Below are 26,260 nucleotides of genomic sequence, written 5' to 3'. Positions count from 1 at the left end.
TTAACATGTATTACCGTACATTTACATATTAAGCTTACAAAATGGTTCCTATGCTTCTTTAGAATTTGATTTCTCACCGGAACATAAGATATATATATATATATTATATGTGTGTGTATATATATATATATATATTATATGTGTGTATGAGGGGGTGAGAAAATTCACTTTCAGGAGAATGTGAAAACAAGTGAAGATATTTTAGTGTATGAATGCGACGTTCTATTGTATGAAAGTCATCACTTTTACATTGCCTTCTGGCTTCAATTGTGTATCCAGAGGTTACATTATATTGTATGAATGTTGTAACTGTCACACAATACAAGCGTATCTCTTCCCACGATAAACTTTCAGACAATATAAAGTCACCTTAATTTTTCCTCATGTTCTCGCAAAACACTAGATCTCACCAGAACCCAACCCTATATGGCTATATATAAAATATATATATTTATAATCACCAAGACCTTTTAAACCAACATTTTAGGTTGATAATGTCATACCTCTGTTGCTGGGATTGCCTCCATAGCCTCCTTGGCTCCTCCCTCTACCACCTCCTTCATCCATGCCACGCCCCATGCCTCTTGGTTGCCTTCTACCACCACCATCATCCCTACCTCTTCCCCTTCCACGCCCTACCCCAGGTGGCTTTCTATCTGCGAAAACCAATAATGAACAAATTAGCAAATATTCATCTTGGTTAATGTAGCCTAAGAATTAAATATTTGTTATCGGTATAAACCAAACTAACCCAGTAAAATCCAAAACGAAAACAGGGTCTAGGAGGGGTGAGATGTACACCTGACCTCTACCCCAAAGAGTAGGGTGGTTGTTTCCATGATAACCCCTTGGATATGCAAGAAAAATGTGTAGGGAACAATAGCACATTGGGGACACATACAGAGAAGTAAGGCAGTATACCCACATATCAAGAAAGGCAAAAACACAACCGTAGCCTGAACTGTCAGGTTTGGTGTGTTTTTCCTTTTTGGTATGAAGGTTTGCCGTGTTTTTCAAGATTTTATTGTGAAGGTTCAGTTCTTTCATGTGAATCTTCAATTTTTCATGTGAGGGTTCGGTGTTCTGCTGTGAAGGATCAGCACGATCAACTCATTCAAGCACTCGGGTCTCATGAGAACTGGAGATCTCATATGACCCCCAAATCCCTCTCTCTTTCTCTCTCCATATATATAGGCATCTAGAGAAGGGAATAGAAAAGGAAAAGCAAATCCCAAATATTAAGAAAATGCATGCAAACTGTAGAGACATTGATTTTGGTTATACTTGAGATTGGTCCAGAGCCAATTGTTATCTTTTTCGCATCAGACACTTGGTTGTATCAAAGGCCTAAGAAAATTTCCTTCCAAACTAGAAAAAAGAAACAGGAAACAAATTTCAAAGGAAGATCATACCGGTACGGTTCTTGGTTTCTTCCTGAACCTTGTCAATCACCTGGAAACAAAAGCAAGAGAATGTAATAAACGTTGTCTACTGCATCCATTGAGAGAACAAAAAATGTAACTGCTATAAAAAAATTATATGACATCCCCGCAATTGCATACAATTTAGAAGGGGCACTATATTTCCAACCCAAGAATATAACAATCTAAGATGAAGAAAGGCAGCAGACCGAAGAGGGCATTGAGATGTCAGTCACAATAAAGAAAGTTCCCTGTGTGAAGAGAAAGCACTGCAGAGGATCTTTGTTACAAGGGGAGAAGAAGTTGGCTTGAACACTAGTATTGATCTTTTACCCACATTGATTCAAATCCAACTCCAAGTCATAGATAGATCTTCAGAATAGTGTAAAATTTTGGTAAAAAATCAAAACTGAAGTTGGATTATTAAGCAAGTGAAATTGTTGGTATAATAAAGATATGCACACCAACATGAGTACATGCGTCCGATGAAGCTACTAGACAGTTGAGAATGACCCTATAAAATTAAAGTTGTTCCAACCAGAGGAACAATATAACTTGTCATACCAATTGCACAATTATACTTGCAAGGTCAGACACATCTTAGGCACATACAAAAGAAACCAGACAAGAGTCAGCAAGATATGGGAAGTCTAGTGCAAAAGGATCCCTCCCAGTTAACAGACTAAAAAATGTACATGATATGTATGTATGGCACCATCTTTCTACTTGAAAACAAATAATATATGGCCTGAACAAAATCTGGTCAGCTAGCAACCATTCTCTGTTTTATCATCAGAGAGATGCACTTCAACAAAGGATGTGAACTGTGACTTGCACAACTGCATCCAACAGATGCTGGCACAAGCTACTTAGAAACAATCCCACGGAGCACATCCATGTCTGATTTGGCTAAGTTGCATCATTCCAGACAGGCATACACAAATAGACAAATCTTCAGCCTTAAAGAGCTGCTTGTAGAATCCCCTATAAACATAACTGTGAAGAAAATGTATTATCGTAAAGTAAAAAGATAAAAACAAATAAGATCTTTATTCATAATGAAAAAACAAGCCAAGCATATCACACTCAAGGTGGGTCCTGGAAGGGGTGAGATGTATGCAAACCCAACACTGAAGAGTAGAGCGGCTGTTTTTGTGAAGACCCCCAATTTGCAAAAGCATGCAATAAGTGTGTGCAAAAAGAAAGGTAGCCTGAAAAGACTGAACTGCTGATCATGACTATAAATCACAACAAAATTCAAGGATAAATTTGATGATTAGATTTCTTACATCTGCAATAGGAAACTAAGTGAACCAATAAGTCCAATATAAGTCTGATCATTTTATGAAGCCAAAGAAATCCTTAAAGACTCATGCCATATCTTTTAGAAGAAAAAGAAAAACTAGAAAAATATGCACACACCCTCTTAATGTTCAGTCAAACCAACAACCAATAGGTGTAGGGTTGCACCAAAGTCCACTAGTCCTCATGCCATAAATTGAAAGCTATGTGTACATTTTCAATACAAAAAAACAGATACAATTAAAAAGAAACTAGTCGATATGCACGTCCACCATGTCAAGACATTCATTGAACTTAAGATTGGGTCTAGATTTACTTAAAATTGACAGATATTGAGGGTTAAGAATCAATTGACGAAGTGATGCATAGTTGTTAAAAGCTCGCCTGAGGCACGCTGAGGCTCCAAGGCTCATAAGGCTCATAAGGCTCAAGGTCTTGGGCTTTTTTAAAGTCGAGGCTAGGCTTATTCATGAGGCTCACTAAAGTCCTGTCGTTGGTTGAGGTGCCTTCTGGGCCTAGGCATGCCTCATAAAGAGTTACTAAATATCAAGTCAAACCCCAATATTAAATAAATTTTCTCATCTTCTAATCTCCTAAGACTTCTTAAAAGAAGAGTTACTAAATAGATGATATAAGTCAAACACTAATATTAAATACCCAGTTCTTATAACTTCAAGCCTCTTTCTGTATAAATACCTAGACCCTAGAACTTCTCCCTCATGACTCACGCTTTAAACCGTTCTCCCTTCTGCCTCTATCAAGTATTGCTGGTTGCTGCACTGGAGTACTTGCTATTTGAGTTGTGTATAACTCTGTGTGTGTACATATATATATATACTTTTTTTATAAGAAGCGCCTCACATTCCTGAGGCCCGCGCCTAGGCCCTGGGATCCCTTTGCGCCTAAGTGAGCCTTGAGCCTTTAACAACTTTGAAGTGATGAACACATTCAACAGGTTGACATCTGAATAAACATCTCCAGATCCTAAATTGTTGTCAACTGGAACTTTACAAGTCACCAGCCTCAGATGGTGCTACCTACAATTTTGGCAACCACGTCACTTCTTTTCCTACACGACTACCAACTCCTTACTGGTTTGGCAGATAGCAGTCTTAAAATATCACACAAGTTGAAAGGAGCATCAAATACTCTGAAGAAAACTCCAGACTGACATGCCATTGAACATACAGAAATTCAAATACCTCATCTGGCACACGAAGATACTTTATAGTGTTTCCACGGATGTAGCATTCAGGCATCCTCCAGAACCTATCACCATCCTGTCAACAGTTTTCATACTTCAGCACATTCCTTATCTTTAAGGTAGGGCTATACCCATAGAGAAAAGAATTATAGCAATCGAATACTGAAACTGTAAATAAAAGTACTTTTGAGGTACAAATCACTTCGCGAAGATGTATATTCATCCAGGTGTCACAGTTCACCAGATGCCCATTGTAAGTTTCACCATTTTTCAGCTCCACCAGCTGTAACAAGAAATATAATGTTAGTAAATCCACAAGCATATATGTATGATTTCACAACCTAGAACTTTCTAAAAAAGATAGAAGTGGTAATTGAAAGTTGCATCATACTTCCCACATTACATGGTTGACATGCTTCATTTTTGCCAACATAATACATTAGTCACAGTTGACTTGTTGTCATTAAACCAAAATTTTGGGTTTAATATATATGTATAATTGCTTATCCAAATTTAAAGATAACACTCTCTCTGTATGAGGAAAACAAATCAAAATCAAATGCACTTTCAGCATCCACGATGTTACTTCTTTAATCTCAATATTGGTATGAGTAAAAAATTTCGAGAGAACTTTGAGAACCATAACAAACTTTAAGACCTTTGCTGCAAATGAGCACCACTCAGTTTTAAAGTTTTTAATAAAATTCAAAATTCATAAGAATTACTCATAGGGAAGGTTCTACATTTTACATCAAAAAGTATGCTGTGGCTTTAGAGATGGTATATATTAGGTTAATCTGATAGATACTTTCTGGAATCATCTAACTATCAAAGCTAGAGTGCTGTAAAATGCATGCATTTAAACATTGGCAGGACAAGTGGTATAGAACCAAAAATCTTGGCGAGGCTTCTTTTATACAAAACTACAAAAATCATGTTGGATTATTCGCTCTAACTATTTATGAAAATATAATCAAATAAAAAATAACATGCGGTCATTGGCCTAACTGTACCAATATGCGATATTGTGTGCGAGTTTCGTTGCCGTTTAAAATCAAATAAAAAGTAATCTAACCCCAAGTCAATCCAGGATCGTTATTCTTTGTTTCTTTAGCTACTCATCCTGATTCTAATTTTGAGCTTTTAACAAAATCAATAACAATTAGCATTGTTATTTACATGTAACTTTCAAAAATAACAAACTGCGCATGATTTTATTCATTTATACGATGGTTTAGATGCAACCACCACACAACCAGGTTGAAGGGAATCATATTTCTTTCTTCAAGGAAAAAGAAATTTTTTCTTCACAACGATTTCAACAGAAAGGTCATAGCAACAAAGATAAAATCTATATATATATATATATATTAGGGAGAGACTCACCATAGGATGTCCTTGTGACGTCTTAAGCAGAGATAATGGAAGCTGAAATCATGAGAAAACCTGATAAATCAAGTAATCAACGGGAAAGGGGGGGAGGTAATAAAGAAGACTAGGAGCATATGATATAACTAAGGATCGAAACTGAACCCTAAAATCGATCATCGAAAACCATTATAGCTACTTACCATCTTGAAATACACGGAGCGACAACGAGGAGAACGGCGACCTTAATGCTGATAATAGGGAGAGATCTAGGTATAACGATTCATCTTTTTCAAAATAATTTAGGAATCAAACTCCGACAATGCTGTAAATTAATGGGCCGCCGGTAATTTGATTGGAGCGAAGGTTTTACAAGGGTTTTAATACTCACAAAGATCCATCAATATGACCTAACTTAAATTTCACTTAAGCCCCTCGTATTATGAAGATTGGTGGAGTTGACCATCTATTACAGCGATTTCTTTTAACAAATTTATTATTTTTGTTATTAATTTGAATATTCAACTCGTTGTACGAGCCGATTAATCTTAAGACGACCACTTGTTTTACAGATAATTCGGAGTCATCGTATTTAAACATTCATGGTCACAAGAAAATTTTTATTTCTCCTTAGATTTGAGACGTACAAAGAAATTGATGATGTGGTACCCTTTTGTATTACAAATTATGAATAGATTTTTGTAATTCTATTTAAGTGCTTAAACAATTATTTGTTGAGCTTGCGTATTATATGTTTAATTCATTATTTATTTTTATTGGATCTCAATGGATCATCTTTTCTTTCATATTCTTATTGATTCTCATTTGTCTACTTGTATAGAAAACTTTGATAATCTTCTTTATTATTGATCTCTCATTGACCCTCATGACTATTTCATTCACATAAATTCTTTTTTTGTATCAAAATAACACATATTTCTTGTTATTAAGATTTCTTTTCTCAGTAAATTATTATCATTTTTTATACTCAATTTTATACTGATAAAAAACATTTATTGAATTTTTTTTCCTACTTACTAAGGATCAGTACAAGAAAAGTGTGTTTTGACGATGCGCCTTTAGGGATCACATATTTCCGTTACAAGTTATAACGACGCCATGTTATTGTTCTATGTTATTTCTGATGATAAATGGACTTTTAGCGACGACAAAAGTTGGTGCCTTGTTTCTTGCAGTGGGTCATGTTTTTACGTTCGTCCAGGGCCTATAAAATGTCAGGAACGGGCTTGTATGTGGTATCCAGACAAGATAAGATAGAACAAATCAGGACAAAACATAATAGTTGTTCAGTGTTTGATAAGACAAAATTGTACAAAATAGAGCAAATAAAATGACCAATTTACTTTTAATGAGTTGTATATATATTTTTTATTAGTTTTATGTAATTTATTAAATTACAATAAAATAAATATTTATTACAACAAAATATATTATCAGAAAGTTTTAGTCAAAACAATTAAAATGACACCAAAATAAAAAGTTTATGTAGTTTTTAATTTTTATATTATTCTTTNATTAATATATAATAAGTTACATAAATTAATAAAAATATAGAAGTCATATACAAATAATATTTGGAGGATCGTAAATGAATATTTAAAAAGCAAAAATACAATAAATAAAATTTAAAGAATGAATTAAATGTAAAAAAGAGACATATTTGATGTTTTATAAGATAATTAAGTTTTATTTTGAGATTATATTGGTAAAATATAAGTCTATTCTACCTTGTTCTACAAGCTAGGGGTGAAACAGCCCTATTCCACTTTATTCTTGTCTGTTTCACATAAAAAATTTGTCAAATATGGAACATATTTTTATTCTATTCTATCGAGCGTACCAAACGCACCCTAAGGTTACATTGATATTTTTTTGTTGATGTTGTAGTGAATAATATAAAAGCATATCCGATGCTTAATTTTTTAATTACTTTTTTATTTTTGTCACATTAGTTTTCTAGTTGCTATTTTAACAAAAACTTATTTCTATTCTTTTCCAATTCAAAATCTTTTTCATCGATCACATTATAATTATCCTCATCGTTTTAAAATGTTTTATAAAAACTCCTTATTTAATTTTATTATTTTAAAACCCACGTCATATTTTTCAAAAACAAAAATAATTTAATATTAAAATTTAAAAACTAAAAACATTACAGTAACCAATATTAAAAAAAGTAGCTTTAAACCTGAATATTGCATCTCACTTTAGTTTCGTCACACAAAATTTTATGATACGCTAGTTGTTCATTTGTCATGCCTTCTGTATTTTGCACTAGGATTCTTTTTTCTTCCAATCTTTTTGGTTAATTGAATAATTTTCTCATTTACTTGATGTTTTCATTCACTTCATTTATCCAAGACATCCACAAAGTGGTATTTTTATTGATTAGATCTTGCTTACCTTTTACTTCGGCATTTGAGGTAGCTGTGATTTCTTCTTTTTCCTTTTTGCCCTTTTGGTTCCCATGGGACAGACTCCGATTTCATCATCACCAACATTTATGCTTGTTTGCATCTAATGATGATGTCTAAATACCAAACGATTCCTCTTTCTTTTCTTCATATGAAAATAATTTATGCCCCCTATATGCTTTTACAACAACTTTGTAACTTTAAAAATGCAGCGAAAAATAATTTAGGTTACATTATTTTAGAAATCTTTTCCAGAAACACTAAGTTAGATCCAATAACATTTAAAACAAATCTAGACAAACCATTTTCAGATTTGGCGTGCGTTCTGACAAAGCACCTTAGAAATCAATGTAGATTTCCTATATTATGATCCACATACGAACACGTTGTTATCTTCTATCTGGTGCTAGTCCAAAACCCCTAAATCTAAATATGTGTTTCTTAACAAAAAAAAAACATAATATTCATTTTTTTTTTGATAGTCAAAACCTAAAAGATTTGATCATCAAAGAATTAGGTTTATCACCTTATTTATAGGTTGCTTTGTAAAGTTGGTTCAAGATGTGTTTTTGTCTAAGTGCTTAACTCTGGAAAGAGAGCCTAAAGTCCTGAATAAGAAGAGCTAGAATTAGATAATCTGCTATGTACATGTCTGGATAGTGGATCTAGAGTTCGGAACTGAGATAAAGGCTCTAAGGAACAAAGTCTTAAGAGTTCGACTGGAGGGAGATCAGAGTTCGGAAGATAACTCTGGATACACTTACCCTTAGTTAGATACTTGTTCAATTCACTCTGAGATCATCTATCTTTTAAAGACCTAAAGACTATGATACTAGAACACGTGTCAATTTGTAATTACTCTGCTTTGTAACGTCATATATCTTAAGTCCTTCTATTCTAGTATAAATAAAGTTACTTGAGTCTGTTAGAATAATTTTATACAGACTTTGCACTTGTACTTTTATGTAATACTTTACCTCTCTAGATTCTCTCTCATGTACTCAAACTTGAAAATCAATGACATGCCGACTTTCTTGATCTATATCTACATAGTCCTTATCTGTTATTGAATCTTTGTTACTATAATTAGTAAGATCAATATACAAGAATCTACAATTGGTATCAGAGCCTTTCAACTGCAATGTGGAAAGGATATCTACAATTAATTTCAAGATATTGATTCTTATCGTGAAGAATTTCATTCTTGAAGATTTTGGATTCAAAAACTGATCAAATTCAATCAGATTATAGTGAAATTGTTCTTATTCTTAATTTGATCTATTTCTTGATAAATTTCTTTGAATCTTGTCAAGTTCAGTTGAATCGATTATTAATTACTGATATAAAGATATCAAAAGAATAGATAAGTATCGGATTTGAGACAAAACCTTCTGCCTTGGTTGTTGGAGAGTGTCATCAATAGAGAATCCACATGATTCAATTTCTTGACAACATTGATGAGGATTTAATGAAATCAATTAATGAAGGACCACTTGAGGTATTCATTGAGATCCATGTAGTTCCTGGAACTAATAACACTCTAGAGATCCCTGCATCTCGAATTAAGAAGGATGTTAAGATGTATAATGTTGATGAGAAGAAGAGGGCTAAGATTGATAGGAGGGATCTAACTCTATTGACCATGGACTTACCTAATGATTATTGGCCTTGAAGGAGACCTCATCGATTGAGAAGTTGACATTCTTGGCGGTCATCTGTTTGTAACAATAAGAAATATATAAACAGATTGTTAGTTTAAACCAAGATTGTTTGGGAGAAGAGTATAGAGAAAGTTTTTGAAAAAATAAAAACTTCTTTTGAAAAATCCTTAATGAAGATTTAGGGGTTTTTCAAGTAAAGTGTGTATATAGAAACAAGATTATAACCAAGAAGGAGTTGATTAAATAATCTTTATAATTTAATGTATTAAGAGAACAAAGTTCTTAAACAGATTAAACATATTTCTTATAGTAGAAGAGAAAGAAGAAAATATTGACCTTTGAAGATTAGAGAGAAAGGTCGAAAAGTGTTTGGAGATTTGAGAGAGTTCTTGTTTTGGAGAGATCTTAGCAGAGTTCCGTCTAAGAAATTTGAAAGCGTAAAGAGAAAAGTGGAGAAGAAGTCTCATATTTATAGGCAGGAGGAGAGAGAAGGAATATGAGAGGGTAAAAAGACGACGGTTCGAGAAATTGGTAATGATGAAAAATACCATGTTCTTATTCATGATTGGATGGCATTAAATGAGGTAGCGTAATGACAGAACCTTTTGCGCGTCTCAAAGCGTTGCGCATAGTAAATAGAGAATGTCGTCATTAAGACGGTTTATTAACTATTTTATTTTAAAAAAAAAGTTTTTAAGAAAACAAAGAGTCATACAGTATTTAACAAAACACTGATAAGACCGTTTAAAACATTTTATCACTGAAAAGAAAGATTCAGTGAGGGTTTTAAGGCATCAGTGTCAGTGATGAGAGAATCACTGAAACTGGCATTTAAAAAGCGTTTTAATCACTAAAGGAGAAAAGTTCAGTGATTGTTTTGATTTTTAAGAGCAAGTATAAAGATATACTTAGATATGGTCAGTGACAAGAGAATCACTAAAACCACTTTTAAAACGTTTAGACACTGAAAGAGAAAAGCTTCAGTGAGGGTTTTAAGTTGAAGAAAAGAGAAGAGTAATCATACATGAGAGAAAATAGATATATTTACTCAAAAGTTAAGTGTCAGAGATAGAGCACTGAATCATTTCACTTACTGAGTGATGCTTAATAGATGAAGATTAATATTCAGTGTTCAACATCCCCAATTCGCTAATCAAGATGTTAAATCTTGTCTCATCAAGAGGCTTGGTGAAAAGGTCAGCGAGTTGATACTCAGTTGGAACGACGTGAAGTTCAATATCACCATTCATAACATGATCTCTGATAAAATGATATCGGATCTCTATATGTTTGGTCTTGGAGTGAAGTACAGGGTTGTTTGCAATAGCAATAGCACTAGTGCTATCACAATAGATAGGAGTTTTTGAGAACTGAAGATCGTAGTCCAGAAGCTGGTTTTTCATCCAAAGGATTTGGGCACAGCAGTTACCAGCGGCTACGTATTCAGCTTCAGCTATTGATGTGACACTGAATTTTGCTTTTTCACTAACTTTCCACCTAGAAGCTGACAGCCTCCAATGTTTTCCTATCAATTTTTGCAACCTGGAAAATCACTATCCGAATAACCGATTAGGTCACAACCTGAACCTTTAGGGTACCAAAGACCCATGTTAGGAGTTCCCTTAAGGTATCTGAATATGCGTTTGATAGCGATTAGATGGGATTCATTTGGTTCAGCTTGATATCTTGCACATAAGCAAGTGGAGTACATGATATCGGGTCGGCTAGCTGTTAGATACAGCAGGAAGCCGATCATTCCTCTGTAAACTGTAACGTTCACAGGCTTTCCATTTGGATCCTTGTTGAGAGAAAGTGGAGGAGCCATTGGAGTCTTCATAGATGAGCTGTTGGATAGATCAAACCTTTTCAGCATTTCTTGAACATACTTACTTTGGTTGGTAAAGATGCCTTTATCTGTTTGTTTGATCTGGAGACCTAAAAAGAATGTTAGTTCTCCCATCATGTTCATCTAATATTCTTTCTTCATGCATTCAGAGAAACAAAAACATAAAGAGGGATTAGTGGAACCAAAAATAATATCATCGACATAAATTTGGATGAGAATGATGTGACCTTTAACTTTCCTAAGAAATAAGGTCTGGTCAATCTTTCCACGAGAAAATTTCTCAGAGATGAGAAAAGATGAAAGGGTATCATACCAGGCACGAGGAGCCTGATTTAACCTATAAAGAGCTTTATCCAACCTATGTACATGGTTTGGATACTTAAGGTCAAGGAACCTTGGAGGTTGTTCAACATAAACTTCCTCTTGAAGTTTCCCATTTAGGAAAGCGCTCTTTACATTCATTTGAAAGACTTTGAAGTCTCTATGGGCAGCAAAGGCTAGAAAGAGTCGAATTGCTTCGAGTCTAGCCACTGGTGTGAAGGTTTTGTCATAGTCGATCCCTTCTTCTTGTCTATAACCCTGAGCAACAAGTCGAGCCTTGTTGCGGGTTATCACACCATCTTCATCCAACTTGTTGTGATAGACCCATTTGGTGCCTATCACTGATTTGTTAGATGGACGTGGGACAAGGTACCAGACTTTGTTCCTATCAAAGTCAATGAGCTCCTCTTGCATGGCAAGGACCCAACTAGGGTCAGAGATAGAATCATTGATCTTCTTGGGTTTAACTAAAGAAAGAAAGTTGATGAAGAGATAGATATTACCCAGACCATGACGTGTCCTGATACCTACATCCGGATCACCAAGATTTGATGAATTGGATGGTCTTTAGTCCATCGCTGAGCCAGTAAGGTATTTCATCTGAATAAGCAAGTTCAGGAACAGAAGATGAGGCTTCAGCAGCAGTATCTTCAGCAATAAAGACTATTGCCAAAGGAGCCTCAGATTCAGCGACTAAAACGGGTTCAAAAACTAAAGGCATTTCATTCATTCATTGATTGATCAGTGTCTGAAGTAGAAAGAGGAACACAGCTAATGGGCACAACAGCGATGTCTGAAGAAGATGCGTTAGAGTGACTAGCTGTTTGTGCCATAGCCAGTTAATATCTGATGAGGCTTTAGAGAAGAAGCATCTATTCTCAGTGAGAGAAGAATTCATATTGATGATGTATACATTCTCTAGACGAGAACCGGTTAAGGCAACCTTATCATCTTTGTCAAGAACATGACATGAATTCTTCGAGAATTTAACTGTATAATCTTTATCACACAGTTGACTGATGCTAAGAAGATTGTGCTTCAGTCCTTCAACATATGCAATGCGTTTGAAAGTTTTTGCACCATTGGTTAATATACCAAAACCTCTGGTATATCCTTTTACGTTACCACCAAAGGTTACGGAAGGTCCTCTTTCTTCCTTGAAATGAGTTAATAGGGATTTATCTCCAGTCATATGTCTTGAACATCCGCTATCAAGATACCATATACCTTTGACGTCCTGAGAAATAGAAGAGGTGGATGGCTTAGAGAAAGTAGATGCTTCTGAAGAATCTTCATCTGCATCTATGGTCATCAAGTAGATATAGGTTGTATCCTCTTCATCTGAAGATGATTCATCGGATGACTCAGCCCAGTCATGCTCTTCAACGACAAGACCTTTAGCCTTACGCTGGTTGTTCTTCATCTTTTTGTACTTCTCTTTCAGTTTTAAGTACTTTTCATCTTTAGTCCTGAAGGAGGAAGGAAATTTGGAGGATGGCGTCGCAGTCTTCTTCGATCTGCATTCACCTGAAAAATGTCCGGGCCGGTGACAGTTGTAGCAGACAGCTGAAGCTTTGTCTATTCTTTCAGACGTTGGCTTTTCCCTAAGGGACAGCTGAGGAAATTTGCGGAAGTTGTTTTTACTGGCGAACCTCCTGAAAGACTTAGTCAGGAGGGCCAGGGACTCATCAAAATCTGCTAAGTCAGATTCTGGAATATCCTCAGAGATAGAAGAGTCTATCTCCATGATAACAACAGGAGGAAGAGAAGAGACAAAAGGGGTAGAAGAAGTTTCAGCTGAAGAAGCTTCAGGGATCAAGGCAAAGGAGATATGTTCATTTCCCTGGAATCTTTTACAAGATTCCTCTTCAGTTGACGAGATTGCTCATGGTTAAGCAGAATCTCGTATAAAGTAGAAAGAGAAAGAGTGGACATGTCATTTGACATCCTGAGACACATGGAAAAGGTGTCCCAAGACTCAGGAAGGCATTCGAAAAACTTGGTTAAAATTTTAGAATTGGAATATTCCTGCCAACAGCCCTAAGATCAATAAGAAGGCAGTTAAATCGTTGATGTACTTCGGACAGCGTCTTAGACTTTCCACAGAGAAAGCTTTCATACTGTCTTACTAGATTGATCTTTCTGGTCTCTTGAACCTGAGTGGCTCCTTCATATTGGACACAAAGTGTGTCCCACATGGATTTAGAGGTTTTGAGCTTCATCACTGAGTGATAAATCTCATCAGGAAAAGACATAGCTATTATAGACCGAACGGGCGTGTCTATAGCTATTTTCATCTTATCTTCATCGCTCCATTGGTGTGGGAGCTTTGGAATTTGCTGTTCAGGAATCGCGGCAGTCGTAACTGTTGCTGGAACAGCCGGAACAATAGCAAATGGAATATATGGTCCATTTTCTATGTAATGTGGAATTTCAGGATCCACATCTTCAAGAAAGAGCGACATCCGATTCTTCCAGAGACTAAAATTGTCACGGACAAGCCGAGGAGGTTTGGCAAGAGAGTTATTGTCTTATGTGTGTGTGTGTTTGTAATTTGTAAAGCCATTTGTAAGCGGTAAAGTTATCTAAGGAAAAAGATAAACTAATACAGAAAACAACTAAACAGAAAGAGAGAAGAAAACACTGCTCTGATACCACTTGTTGGTCCCTTGAGGGTCTACAAGGTAAGTAAAACAGTTTGTAGAAGGGGGGGATGAATACAAACACAATATTTTCAAATTTAAAATATATATTGATAAAGAAGACCAATACAGATTTTACAAGATTATTTACGGAAAGATAAGGTAAGAAAAACCTATCTAAACAATCTTTGGTTGCACATGAATTCTTAGCAAATGAGAAAAGAAATGCTGTAAAAAGATGATCCTTTACTTAGGCTAGAAAATGCTTAAAGTAAGAATTAGGTTTAGAGAGTGAGTTGCACGCACTCTGCATGTAGAAGAAACACTTCTATTTATACTCAGTGCATTAAATGAACATTTAATGCAGTATGGTAGGGTTAGAGTGCGTGTCAAGCCTTAAGAGGAAGACTTATTCTTTACCACGGTGAATAGTACAAAAAGCACTATTCATGGGCAACATCCTTACCTAAAGTTGGTGGACGATAGAACAACTAGTCGGCTCCGTACCGTACCACAATCGTGCATAAAGACAAGACAACAACAATCGTGCTAAGCAAGCTTCCTTTGATCGCTGAATGCTGGAATAACCTGAAGATCTCTTCAGCATTCGCTGAGGCTTAAGCAGTCTTCACACATATGTAGACTGGTTTGTAATCACTGAGTACCGCTTCAGATCACGTACTCTCCGGTCTCTAATCTTCAGTTTCAGTCTTCGACTTTGGCTGAAGGTTCTTTGGTGTGAGTGTTGTCTCCTTGAAGTATCTGATCAAATTACAATACAAGTTCTTCAGCGATCACTGAACAGGCTCAGTGATGATCGCTGGAACTGAAAAGACAGAAACATAAATACAACGTATAAGTGAAAAGGGATTATCATCAAATCACTGAGAGAGAGGATCAACAATAACACTTTCTTGGATTAGTTTTGCAATCACCCTGATGAATTTGGTGACATCAAGGACAAGCTTTCTCACTAACTCTTTGTACAAGTCTGTTTCCATACTTTACAGCTTTTGGTCCTCTGTATCCTGCTAATGGACCTTCCTATTTTCTTTTCTCTATCACTTTTCATTCTTCTTGGCGGTTCTTATTTCTCTCGGTCACTTCTGCAGCATCCACGGTTAATGAAAAAGTGGTCGGATTCATGGCTATTACAAATTCTCGGATCGATGGCTTCAAACCCCAAATGTATCTTTCCACTTTTCTTGATTCAGAAGAGATATAATGTTCTGCAAACCGTGAGTATTCAATAAACTTCTTCGTATACTACCATACAGTTCTGGTGCCTTGTTCTAATTTCAAAAAGTCTTCCTCCATCTGTCTGATAGCAGCCTTAGGACAAAATTGTTCTTTGAAGCGATTAACAAATTATGTCCATGACAAGGTTTGCAAGATATATGTTTTGGCTAGTGATTCTACTTCCCACCAGAACAATGAATTTGACTTCAACATAGAGACAACAAATCTGACTTTATCTGACTTCGCACACCTGATGGTATTGAACACTGATTCTATTTATTTAATCCAACATATAGCCTTGCCTGGATCTCTTTCCTCCGAGAAGGTTGGTGGTTTGCATGTTAAAAACATTTTGATATCTTCTTCTCTATTGTTGACAACCGGGGCTGATGGATTAATTTCAACTCTGCCAGTCTCGATTCTGGCAGGAATCCCCATAATGGAAGTCAAGGTTTCCCTTATCTTTCGCATTTCTTCAGCCAACATATCTCTAGTCACATATTCTGGTTGAGGCATCTGTTCCTGATTCATGTTTTCAGAGTTAGATTCTCCTTGGTTTGTACTAACATCTACCTGACTGTCTCTGCCTCTTGTCTGCCCTCTGTCTCTACCTCTGCCTCTGCCTCTGCCTTCAGATCTTCCAACAGAAGCAAGGATATGGGAATCCTCTTCTTCATTAGGATTGGGGCAGGTGATCCTTTCAGACCTTCTGGATCTACTAGTCATCTGTAGATATTAAAGTTAATAAACACATTTTCACATTCCCAAATATAATAAAGTGTCCAAGGTCAGTTATGTACCTGTAGATTCAAAATTACATTGGCCAGATGTAATCCGAATATACCTTACACACTGATCTCTTAACTTATCATATTTATTCCAATTGTGCTAACTATGTCTAGGATCCTTAATATGCAATGAAACAGTTTAAGTCTAGTCATCATGCATGTGAATACCTAAATCCCTTAAACTTAGGCTCTGATACCACTTTCTATAACACCCCCCAAACTCCCATTACATATAACACATATTTCATTCACAGAATACATGTTTTAAGCCCACCAAGGTCCAAAGTACAAGAAGTCATAATACAAAATATACAACTCAAAAATTTTAAAATACATGCTCTTGTACTATATATCATCTAATTATCAAAATGCATCCATCGATCTTCATGAAGTCAAGCACATAGAAAGATAATTCACAATTTGCCTTTCCTCTTACTATCATTATACTCAGCATTTCCTGCAATACATATTTGAAAACATAAAATGAGGGTTAGACTTATAGGTCTAGTGAGATCCTTTTTTTTCCATGTAGTTGCAGGGTGAAAATACCAAAACATTAATCAAATAGGATCATTTCACACAATGAAGTATAATCCCCCATTCTATTAGTGTCCATCGGATCTCTGGTACCACAAACCAGACTTAGAAAATATTTTGGCAAACAAGAGGACCAAAGCCCCTCTGGTTCCTCTACCAAAGCTTCTAATTAAGCCAACCAGAACCTCTTACTTAAGCAAAACTCTCAAAACGTTTATAGACCAACACCTTATATATTAAAATACCTTTCCCACAAATAAAACATGTTTTTAAAAGGATTTTGTATGACCAAAGCTTTGGTTCTACTAGCTAGAGCTTGTGGCTCAAAATGCAAGACCAACCAGAGCTTCTGGTTCAACACGATAGGCCAACCAAAGCCCCTCTGGTCTGTCTTTCTTTGTAAGAAAAGTTTCTAAGTATGAAATCTTTTAAAATAACTTTTAAAATATGATTTAGACACAGAGTTCTTATCCAAGAGACACAGAACCTCTGGTTTAGATAAAACCTTAATAAAAGACTTGTATAAATTTCAAATCATCCTTCAGAACCCTCTAGTTCTATTATGAGTACCAATCAGAGCCCCTCTGGTTCCTTTCAAGGAACAACCAGAGCCTCTCTGGTTCCTCTTAAATCAAACACTTGTTTCAAAATAGAGTTTATCCAAAACCATTGTCCATAGGCCAAGTTTTCCCCTTCTCAATAACATCAATACTATCATTTCTAATAAGAGCAACATCTCTAAGTTCTCAAATCACAAAGAAGTAAGAACTCAAATCTCTTGTAGTCTTAAAAGACTTAATAACAAGAGTTATAATATCCATACTCAATTGCCACCTTTATATCCAAAGGTACACCTTTCCTTGATATGCCACCCTTATAGCCGAAGGTACACCTCTCCTTGATATGCCACCCTTATTTCCTCATCAAAATATATGGAATAGTTCCAAACGAAGACAGACCGAAGTCACAACCGTCTTGATAAAACAGCCTCCATAGTTTTATTCACAAAATCTATAGATTAATCCCAAACGAAGACAGACCGAAGTCACAACCATCTTGAAGGAATGTCTTCTATATTTTTTAACCAATAATGGTTTCAGAACATTTTTATTCATCAAAACTTTGAAACTCAAGAACAATCAGTTTTTTCAACAATTTGCCAAATACCAAATCTCCTTTAAATCCTTAAAACAGGATATCATTCCAAAACTGTTTTAAAGAGCATAATCTGTTATATCTTTCCCAAACAGTTTCCAAATCCAATATCATGAACACATGTTTATAAACTGTTAGCAAACAGTTTCCAAATCCAATCTTTTCCAAAAACCGAACCATCAAAACCCAACAGTTTTCAAATAACATTATATAAGGATTTTAGTTATCAAAAACTCACCTTATTTGTACAGATTGTAGTTTCAAACTCACAACAATTTCTTCAAGCAAAAACACAGAATCTCCAAGATGTTTTTGTGCAATAATCTTCACAAGAACAACCTCCACCGCCACACTCACACACCTTTCTCTCTCAAAAGGTTTATTTTCTAAAACAAAATGATAAGACAAGATCTTATCCTTTTTTACATTCTATATATATTTCCCACAAAGGCGGTGGCAAATTTAATCATATAAAACTCCTTTGGGCGGTGAAAGTTAATATTTTTTTTTTTTAAAATCAATTTTTCTTAACCATGAAGGTACCATCTAATTTAATAATAGATTTCACATAAGCATGTTACTGCACATGCACTTTCACATTTCCCATGTATGCATATTATCATATACACACATCATTTTCTCATATGCATGCATAGCATCACATTCACATGCATGTATGATCCATGTGTTTCTAAATTAAACGTGCATATTTCACATAATTCACATAATAATCATGCAAAGTTACCTCAACCGGTGTTGCGTGGAACCTGGTTATAACACAATCAAAGACTGGAATTTCTCCCCCTACAAACAATACAGTTTTAGATTCAAAACATTCATTAAAACTTCTCCTATTTAGACCAGATATTCTCTCCCCCTTAAAAATAGATATTCAAAACAATTTTATCGCTCCCCCTTGAAAAATAGGTAATCATATAACACAGAAGCACTTTTAGCAACTGTTACCACAACAGTTAAAATAATTGTGTGGCCTATTTTCAGAGTGACAATTATGGTATGACTTCCAATTATCACTGAAGTAAAGTTATTGAACTAACTTCTCAAACTGTTCTGGCATAAACACAAAGATATGCAATAAAAGTCACAAAAACTCATGAATGTGTCAATAAAATATCATTCAAATATATTTGGCTCAATAGATTCAATGTGCATAGAATATGAAGTTCGAAGACCGTAGGTGTGTCTTCTTGTTTCAATATCTAAATCTTCCGAATGAAGAATAGATAGATTATATGATAATTCTTCATGATATATGAAACAAGAACCTCTTGTGATATACTTGAGTGGCTGGGTGAGGTGACACGAGTAGTCGACATTGGGTCCATATCTGTTTCAATATTCATCTCCAAAGAATGAGAATGAATAGATTGTGTGGCTACCCGGATAACTGTTTTGGTTTAGAAAGGACTATATTTATTTCTTTTAAGTCCTGTCACACTCTCATCATTTTCTTTTAACTCAGAAACACTCAATTTCTCAACATTTTACCTCAAATACTCCATTTCAGAAAATCTAACCTAGGGATCTGTTTCATGGGTAGGTCCTTTTGGCTCTGAATTGACCACTAAAACTTTTATATTCTTAGCACTCAAAAATATTACACATTCAGAGATATTCTTTGAATCTCAGGAAAAACAATGAAGAATGAGTCCTGAACTGATGTATTCAAGACTCAAAATAATTAGGTGCAACTTCTAAATTGATGTGTTTAAAAGCTAACATACGAAGGTATCTCTTTAGAAGTTTCAAAGAACAAGTACGAACACTAAACATGATGACTCATTATGCATGATGTTTACAAACAAATATTCAATGATTAGAATGTTAAATTGTGAATAACAAGTCATAATTAATATATCAAATAAGAATGGAATCATTGATATGAAATGAACTGAAGGTAAGCAATGAGAATTCAAATGAGGGTATTTCCACTAAAAAATTCAACAATGATTTTCGACGTGGAAATAACCAATTCAAGAGAAAATATGTCAGATCGAGAAAGAAACAAACAGGAGTAACTTTTCTAGAATGAACTACCATGATTCTTTTGAAAATTAAAATTCATCCACTTACCAAAAATATGGTAATTTTCCTCAAAAGTAACATAACCTTTTGATTGATCAATCATGTGATATGAATATTATGAATGAGAAAGCACATGACTTTCTTGCAAAACAGATCAGATAGCTTTGGGTACCCAAGCTTTATTGGGTCCTCAGAGGTTAGCTTTAGCCTTAACGCTATTAACTAGGGAAACAAGAATACTGTATGTACCATACCACTTATCAACATACCTCTGACTTACAAAATCATTTGTTCTGCATGTAGAACAGCAAATCCTTTTCTGGCTCAGACTAATCATCTGGTTAATAGACCTAGCAAAGTAAGGCCAAATCGGTCCTAGAAGCAAATAACTTTGTTTCAACTACAGGAGATTTATGTGGTTTGTTTCCAGTAAAGTCATTTGTTGTTGATTTCTTTTTCCAAACCATTTTAACCTTCTTAAATCATTATCTGAATTAGAAACAAAATTATTTTGATGCATATTAGAATTATGAGTCTGATATCTTTAAAAAAATTGATTCGGAGTATCTATTAGAATAATGGTTTGATTTGACACTTGAAGAATAGTCATTCTTACATACTACTTGGAGAAAAAGGATCAATGCTATGAATTGAACTTGAAGCAGTCTTATAAGAGAAAACAGAATCAGTATCAGTTGAATCATTGTATGGTGAAAGAACAATATTATCAGGACTAATATGTTCAAAATATTCAAGTTTAATTGAATTCTATTCGATTATCTGCTTAGTTTTGAAAACCATATCTTCAATTTCTGTGACTTTGTCAGTTAAAACATTATTTTCTCCAACACTCAAATCAATTTTCTTTTGTAATTCAGATCTCAAACTCTTCTCCGGTCACAAGATCTATTTCTAAAACAGATAATTTCCTGACAGCTTAACAATCTCATTCTTAAAAACTATCCTCTCATTTTCGAAGTCTTTTTCTAAAGTTTTCCTTTTATCATATATTTCTTTGAATAATCCAGCACCCTTTTTCATGAACACTTCCTTTTCACTTTCAAACACTTTTCTTTCAAACTCAAACTTGCTTCTTTCCAACACAACAATGTTTTCAAAATTTAAAACTTGTTTAGAATGTTTAACAGTAGTCATCTCCAAAGATTTAATTTGCTATCAAAACCTTTCCATTCAGAATCAAACTTGTTCTTCTCATCAGTAAAAATCTTTCTTTCTTTTTCAAAATCATTCATTTCGTTATCTAAAACCTTTTCAAGTTCATATATTTTCTTTGAGAACTCAACACTTTTCTTTTCCGTCTCCAAAACTTTTCTTTCAGAATTGTTCCCTTCTCAAAATCATAAATCTTTTTCATAAGCTGAACATTTTCATTCATCAAAACATTCTTTTCATTTTCTAACTTTTTTAGTTTCTTTTCTAACACACTAAAATATTCCTGAAGATAAGTTTTCTCTACTAACAAATTCTACATAACCTTCATGTTGTTGGTATGTCTTGAACCTGCAATCTCGTCATGCACGTTAGAAATCTGTTTTTGTAAATCATAAAACAGAGAAGACATCATTACCTGATTAAAATAATCATTAATCAAAATGATTATCAGAAGATTTGAAAAACCCAAAATGAATAGTGTCCCCCTACTGCCGACTTAGCATGGAGTCATGCTACCAGTAATTATCTCGCAGAAGCTTGATGCGATATACTCGACTATCGCAGCAGCTTGATGCGATATACTTAGTTATCGCAGAAGCTTGATGAGATATACTCAACTATTGCAGACATGTATGCGATAAACTCGACTATTGCAGATAGTATCATGCGATATATGCAACTACTGCAGCTTGGATGTGCGATATTGTTGGTCCCAGTTAGATCTACAAGAGTTTAGAGGCGAATAGTTTGTAGAATAGGGGGGATGAATACAAACACATAAACTTTCGCTTTTAAAAATATATATTGATATAGAAGGATCAATACAGATTTTTACAGATTTTTTTGCAGAAATAGAAAAGGTAGAGAAAACCTATTTAAAACAATCTAGAATTACACATCGATAAACTTAGTCAAATATAAAAAAAATTCGAAAAAGATAAAGACAAAAAGGTGTTCTTCTTGGGTATGAACCTTAGAATTAGAGAGAAAATCTAACTTGCTTACAGATAAGTGTATGTATGTGTTGTGTTGCATGAGTGAGGAGAGCACCCAGCTATTTATACCCATTGCATTAAATGCAGTTCAGAAGAGGTAGAACATGCGTCAATCTTTTAGAGGAAAGCTTGTCCTTTGCTACAGCAAATAGTACTATTGTCTATTCATGAGCAAACATCCTTTCATGAAGTTGGTGGGAAATAGAGTTGACTAGTCGGCTCCATGCAGTACTATACTCTTGAGAGAGTATGGATTTATCCTTTGTGTGTGGAAGGACAAGACAAAAACAATTGTGCATGGCAAACTTCATTTGATCATTAAATGCTGGAATAATGTTGGAGGTTTCTTCAGCATTCACTGAGGCTTGTATAGTCTTCATACGTATGTTGACGAAGTTGCAATCACTGAATACCGCTTCAGATCACGAACGTACTAGTCACTATTCTTCAGTTTCAATCTTCGACATTCACTGAAGGTTTTTTTGGTGTGAGTTTTGTCTTCTTGAAGTATCACTGTCGCTGTAGGATTACAATACATGTTTCAGCGATCACTGAACAGACTTAGTGATGATTGCTGAAACTGAAAAGTCAGAAACATAATACTTCGAAAGGTAAAAGGGATTATCATCAAAGTAATGAGAGAGAGGATCAACAAACTCCCCCTATTTGATGATGACAAAGCAACATAAAGAAAATTACCTTAGGGTATAATAGTAAGGAAAAGTTACACATAAATTACATGTCCCTTTTAACTATTTTGGGATCTTTTTCAGTGATACAATTATTACTATATAAGTTTTTTTAAGTTACAAGTTTAAGAAAAAATATAATTAGGGAAACAAAAACTGAAAGCATGTTCACTGACTGAAGATTGTCAGTGACTGTAAGAGCATACTAGAACTCATAGACATGTGTCCCTATTACTCTTTTCAGGGATCTTTTTCAGTGATACTGATGAAATACTTATATTAATCAAAAGGAGAATTACTAGTATTTCAATAAATATATTCTAGACTTATTACATATAAGTTTTACACTGAAAGAAAAGACATAGAAAAATAAGATTTACAATGAAAGATATAATTTACAAGACAGCAAATTCCAACTAATCTAAGTCGCTGAAGTCAATGTAACCCGGTACTTCTTCTCCAAACATCTTTTGACGTAGAAAATCTTTTATGATCTTGTGGTCTATCATCTCACCATAAAAGTCATCGTCCAACCAATATCTTAGATAATCAAGATATTCTATAGGACAGAGACCGAGCTCAAACACTATTTAAAAGCTGTGTTCGCCTTCATAGTCAAGGAATATGAATCCAAACTCAGGCTTTAGATGCACATTGTTGGGTGTGTAAGGACCATTCGCTGGCAAAGATAAGTTCAACATAGAGATGTCTAGCTTCTTCAAATCCTTCAGGACTTCCTCCCGGGAGAACATTGTTTCATGTTCGTTTCTCAAAGTTCGTCCATCATTAGGATTTGAACGTTTTCTTCTTCCACCTTTCTTCAATGTCGGCTTTGTAGGTACAACAACAAATTTGGACATCTTCTTGATCAACTCATTGAGGATGTCTTCAATTATGGGCTTGTGCCTTGACTTTGAGCGCTGAATGGCTTGGCGGATTTCCAGCCATTCACTGTAGCCGTACTATCCAAGGTAGGAAGGATACTCAGTAACAGCTTCAAGGTTGTCTTTAAAAATGAGCATGAAGATGAGCAGTCCACCATCTTTCATTCATCCATTGATTGTGACACTTGAGATGCGATGGGGACTTATTCTTTTACTTAAAGGATCTTCGCTCCATTTCTTGTCTCAGTCATTCAGCTTCATTGCTTTTTGACGTTCAGCTTCCGCAATTGAAAGCAATTTATCTTGGGCCTTGACAACATTCACCATCTTTTTAGACCATTTCTTTAGAAGAACTTGAGAAGCAAGAGACTTGGCCATCTTGAGGCCATCCTCAGTCTGTTGTCGTTGAATTTGGGGTTCTTCCTCAGCCTTGAGTGCTTCGAGTCTTTCAGCTTCTGTAAGAAAGTCAAACTCACCACAACTAGAGGTACGAAGAAATTTTTTTACTCTAGTTTGGTCGAATGACTCTTTAAGCTAAGTCATCTATTAGTCGCTAGGAACACTACAAGTTGGGTTTTCATGTACCCATTCCTTTAGACGACCACATGTAGTAGAAGGAAAAAAAGAAGATAGATGAAATAGGGAGATGACAGTGGCAAACCTGTAGGATTTAGTATATTCTTGAGGTACAATAGGTTCGAAGAGAACTTTCAGATTTCCTTCTTCAGCAACACCTTTGTCTTTGGAGGAGGTGTTCTAGTTCTTTGTGGAAGTTTCTTTCTCTTTTTCTTTCTCCTTCTCTCCCTAGGATGATGAATCCTTGAGAGAGACTCCTTTCAGAGTGCTGGCTGGTTTGTGGTATTAAATGGTGAAGTCGTCGTCATCGTCGTCTTCATTATCATCACCACCAAGATCTTTTCCAGCGTCAGGAAGGGATGGAGATTCATCATCATCATCATCATCATCATCATCTTCCTTATCACCAACACCAGTTACAGGGGTGATAGGAAGGTCCTCATCTTGAGCTTGAGCATCAACTCTGACGGCATCATCAACAACCTCGGCTTCATTTGCTTCAGCTCTTTGAGCATCAGCATCGGCTAGTATTGTAGGGACAGCAGCAGCAACATCCAAGTCTTTCTCCCCCTCTTTGTCAACAGCATGACGAGAGAAGAGATTATCAAAACTTAAAGATATAATGTCCATTCGTTTTTCAAGCACGGATAGAGGTCAAGGTTGAAGAAGATCGACTTCGAGAGCTTGATCCAGTGATAGGCGATCCATAGCTGTGAAGGAGGGAGCAGGAACCGGCACTGGACATTGGAGAAGATCCAGTATCTGTTGCAACATCTCACCATGCTTGGTAAGCTGAGCATGCGCTTCATCGAATTTGTTATTGAGAGCATAGATAGCCTCAGGGTTGGTGCGTACATCGATTTGCAACACAGATAGTCGTTCTTTCATGTCATTGACTTCAACTGAGAGGTTAGAGGACAACTCATCCCTGAGAGGCATGTCTTTATGGACTTGGTCCATTTTGATTAAGACAGTCTTTACTGTCAAGAGAATCAGCTTCACTTCATCAGCCATGTTGTAGTCTTCTTTCATTAATGGCGTTCCTTCATCGCAAGGACTTGGAAAAAAGAAGAAGGTTGAGCATAAGATAACTCAAGGTTAGAAGAACTAAAGGGGTAGGTTGGAAGATTACCTGAGGGGTCATCAGCATAATCTAAATGATTGATATTGGTTTTCTCTTGGTTGCCTTTGAGAGGATAGGCTTCCATTGACTTAGGTGTTTCGAGAAGAGGAACCTCAGGTCTTATGGTGATTGCTTCATCACCAGCGAGGATAATCACTGATGAATTACTAGCATGTGTCGAGACCAAAGAAGGAAGAGAAGAAAATATGGCTGAGAGAGGTGGAAGTGGGTGTTCAGTAGTGGCTATGTTGATATTAACACCTTCAGTGATTTTGGTCACTAAGGTGGTTGGGAGAGAAGCCACATGTATGATAGTGACTGAAGAAATCACTAAAGAGCTAGGAGGGGTTATAACTAAAGTTGCCTCGGGGGTAAGTCTTCTTTCAGTGACTTGAACCTTTTAAGAGGTAACAACCATAGATGTGGTTATCCCCTTTTTGGATTTCTTGGCCCTCGATGGAGAACCAAGAGTGGTTTGAGAGGAGGATCTTTTAGAAGAGAGGGTGGTGGCGGTTGGGATAGACTTTAGGGGGTTTTCCTTAGTCTTGATCACCGGAGTAATGGATGAAGGACATACCGACACAGTTGGAGAAGATGAATTTTATGTTTGTATGAATTCTGGGACTATCAATTGGCATCAAAGCAAGCTGCAGCAGTTTGGATTTGAAGATATATCCATTTTACACAATTTTCTGCACGATTTTTAAATTTTTTTTCGATATGTTCTTCACTGTTCTTGAACTTTTTTCGTCCGGATTGGTGTTTTTGAGCCAAAATCGTTCAATTTTTGGGTGTTAATTGTAAAGATTTGTATTGTTAGATTCGGTTTTACATTTCAAACAATCTTGATTCACA

At 35.4% G+C, this 26,260-nt stretch overlaps 2 protein-coding genes and 1 non-coding gene across 3 annotated transcripts in view; all 3 read right to left on the bottom strand.

Moving 5' to 3' along the window:
* The window catches only part of LOC112500593 (sm-like protein LSM4), a 6,826-nt gene extending 1,146 nt beyond the window's left edge, over positions 1-5,680 (bottom strand). The window contains exons 1-6 of the mRNA XM_025104102.1: positions 5,499-5,680; positions 5,314-5,355; positions 4,112-4,210; positions 3,926-4,003; positions 1,413-1,452; positions 504-656 (exon numbers count right to left, since the gene is read on the bottom strand). Of these exons, the coding sequence (XP_024959870.1) occupies positions 504-656; positions 1,413-1,452; positions 3,926-4,003; positions 4,112-4,210; positions 5,314-5,355; positions 5,499-5,501 (415 nt within the window). The 5' untranslated portion in view covers positions 5,502-5,680. The remainder of the gene's footprint in view (positions 1-503; positions 657-1,412; positions 1,453-3,925; positions 4,004-4,111; positions 4,211-5,313; positions 5,356-5,498) is intronic.
* On the bottom strand, positions 2,180-2,349 carry LOC112501327. Its single transcript, XR_003067461.1, has one exon. It is a non-coding gene; the product is annotated as a small nucleolar RNA snoR127 (small nucleolar RNA).
* Positions 5,681-24,567: 18,887 nt separating the features above from the next.
* LOC112499888 (pheromone-processing carboxypeptidase KEX1-like) lies at positions 24,568-24,912 on the bottom strand. The gene has a single exon (XM_025103159.1). The coding sequence runs from the start codon at positions 24,910-24,912 to the stop codon at positions 24,568-24,570; it is 345 nt and encodes a 114-aa protein (XP_024958927.1).
* Between the last annotated feature and the right edge of the window lie 1,348 nt (positions 24,913-26,260).

The sequence above is a fragment of the Cynara cardunculus genome (genome assembly GCF_001531365.2).
Source record: "Cynara cardunculus var. scolymus isolate 2C chromosome LG 17, CcrdV1, whole genome shotgun sequence".
In the NCBI taxonomy this organism is placed as follows: Eukaryota; Viridiplantae; Streptophyta; class Magnoliopsida; order Asterales; family Asteraceae; genus Cynara; species Cynara cardunculus.
Note: the sequence above shows the minus strand (reverse complement) of the source record. Positions and strands in the feature narration are given on the sequence as shown.

Coding starts and splice junctions, on each gene's coding strand:
- LOC112499888 (XM_025103159.1), bottom strand. CDS start 24,912: ATGGACATTATATCTTTAAGTTTTGATAATCTCTTCTCTCGTCATGCT.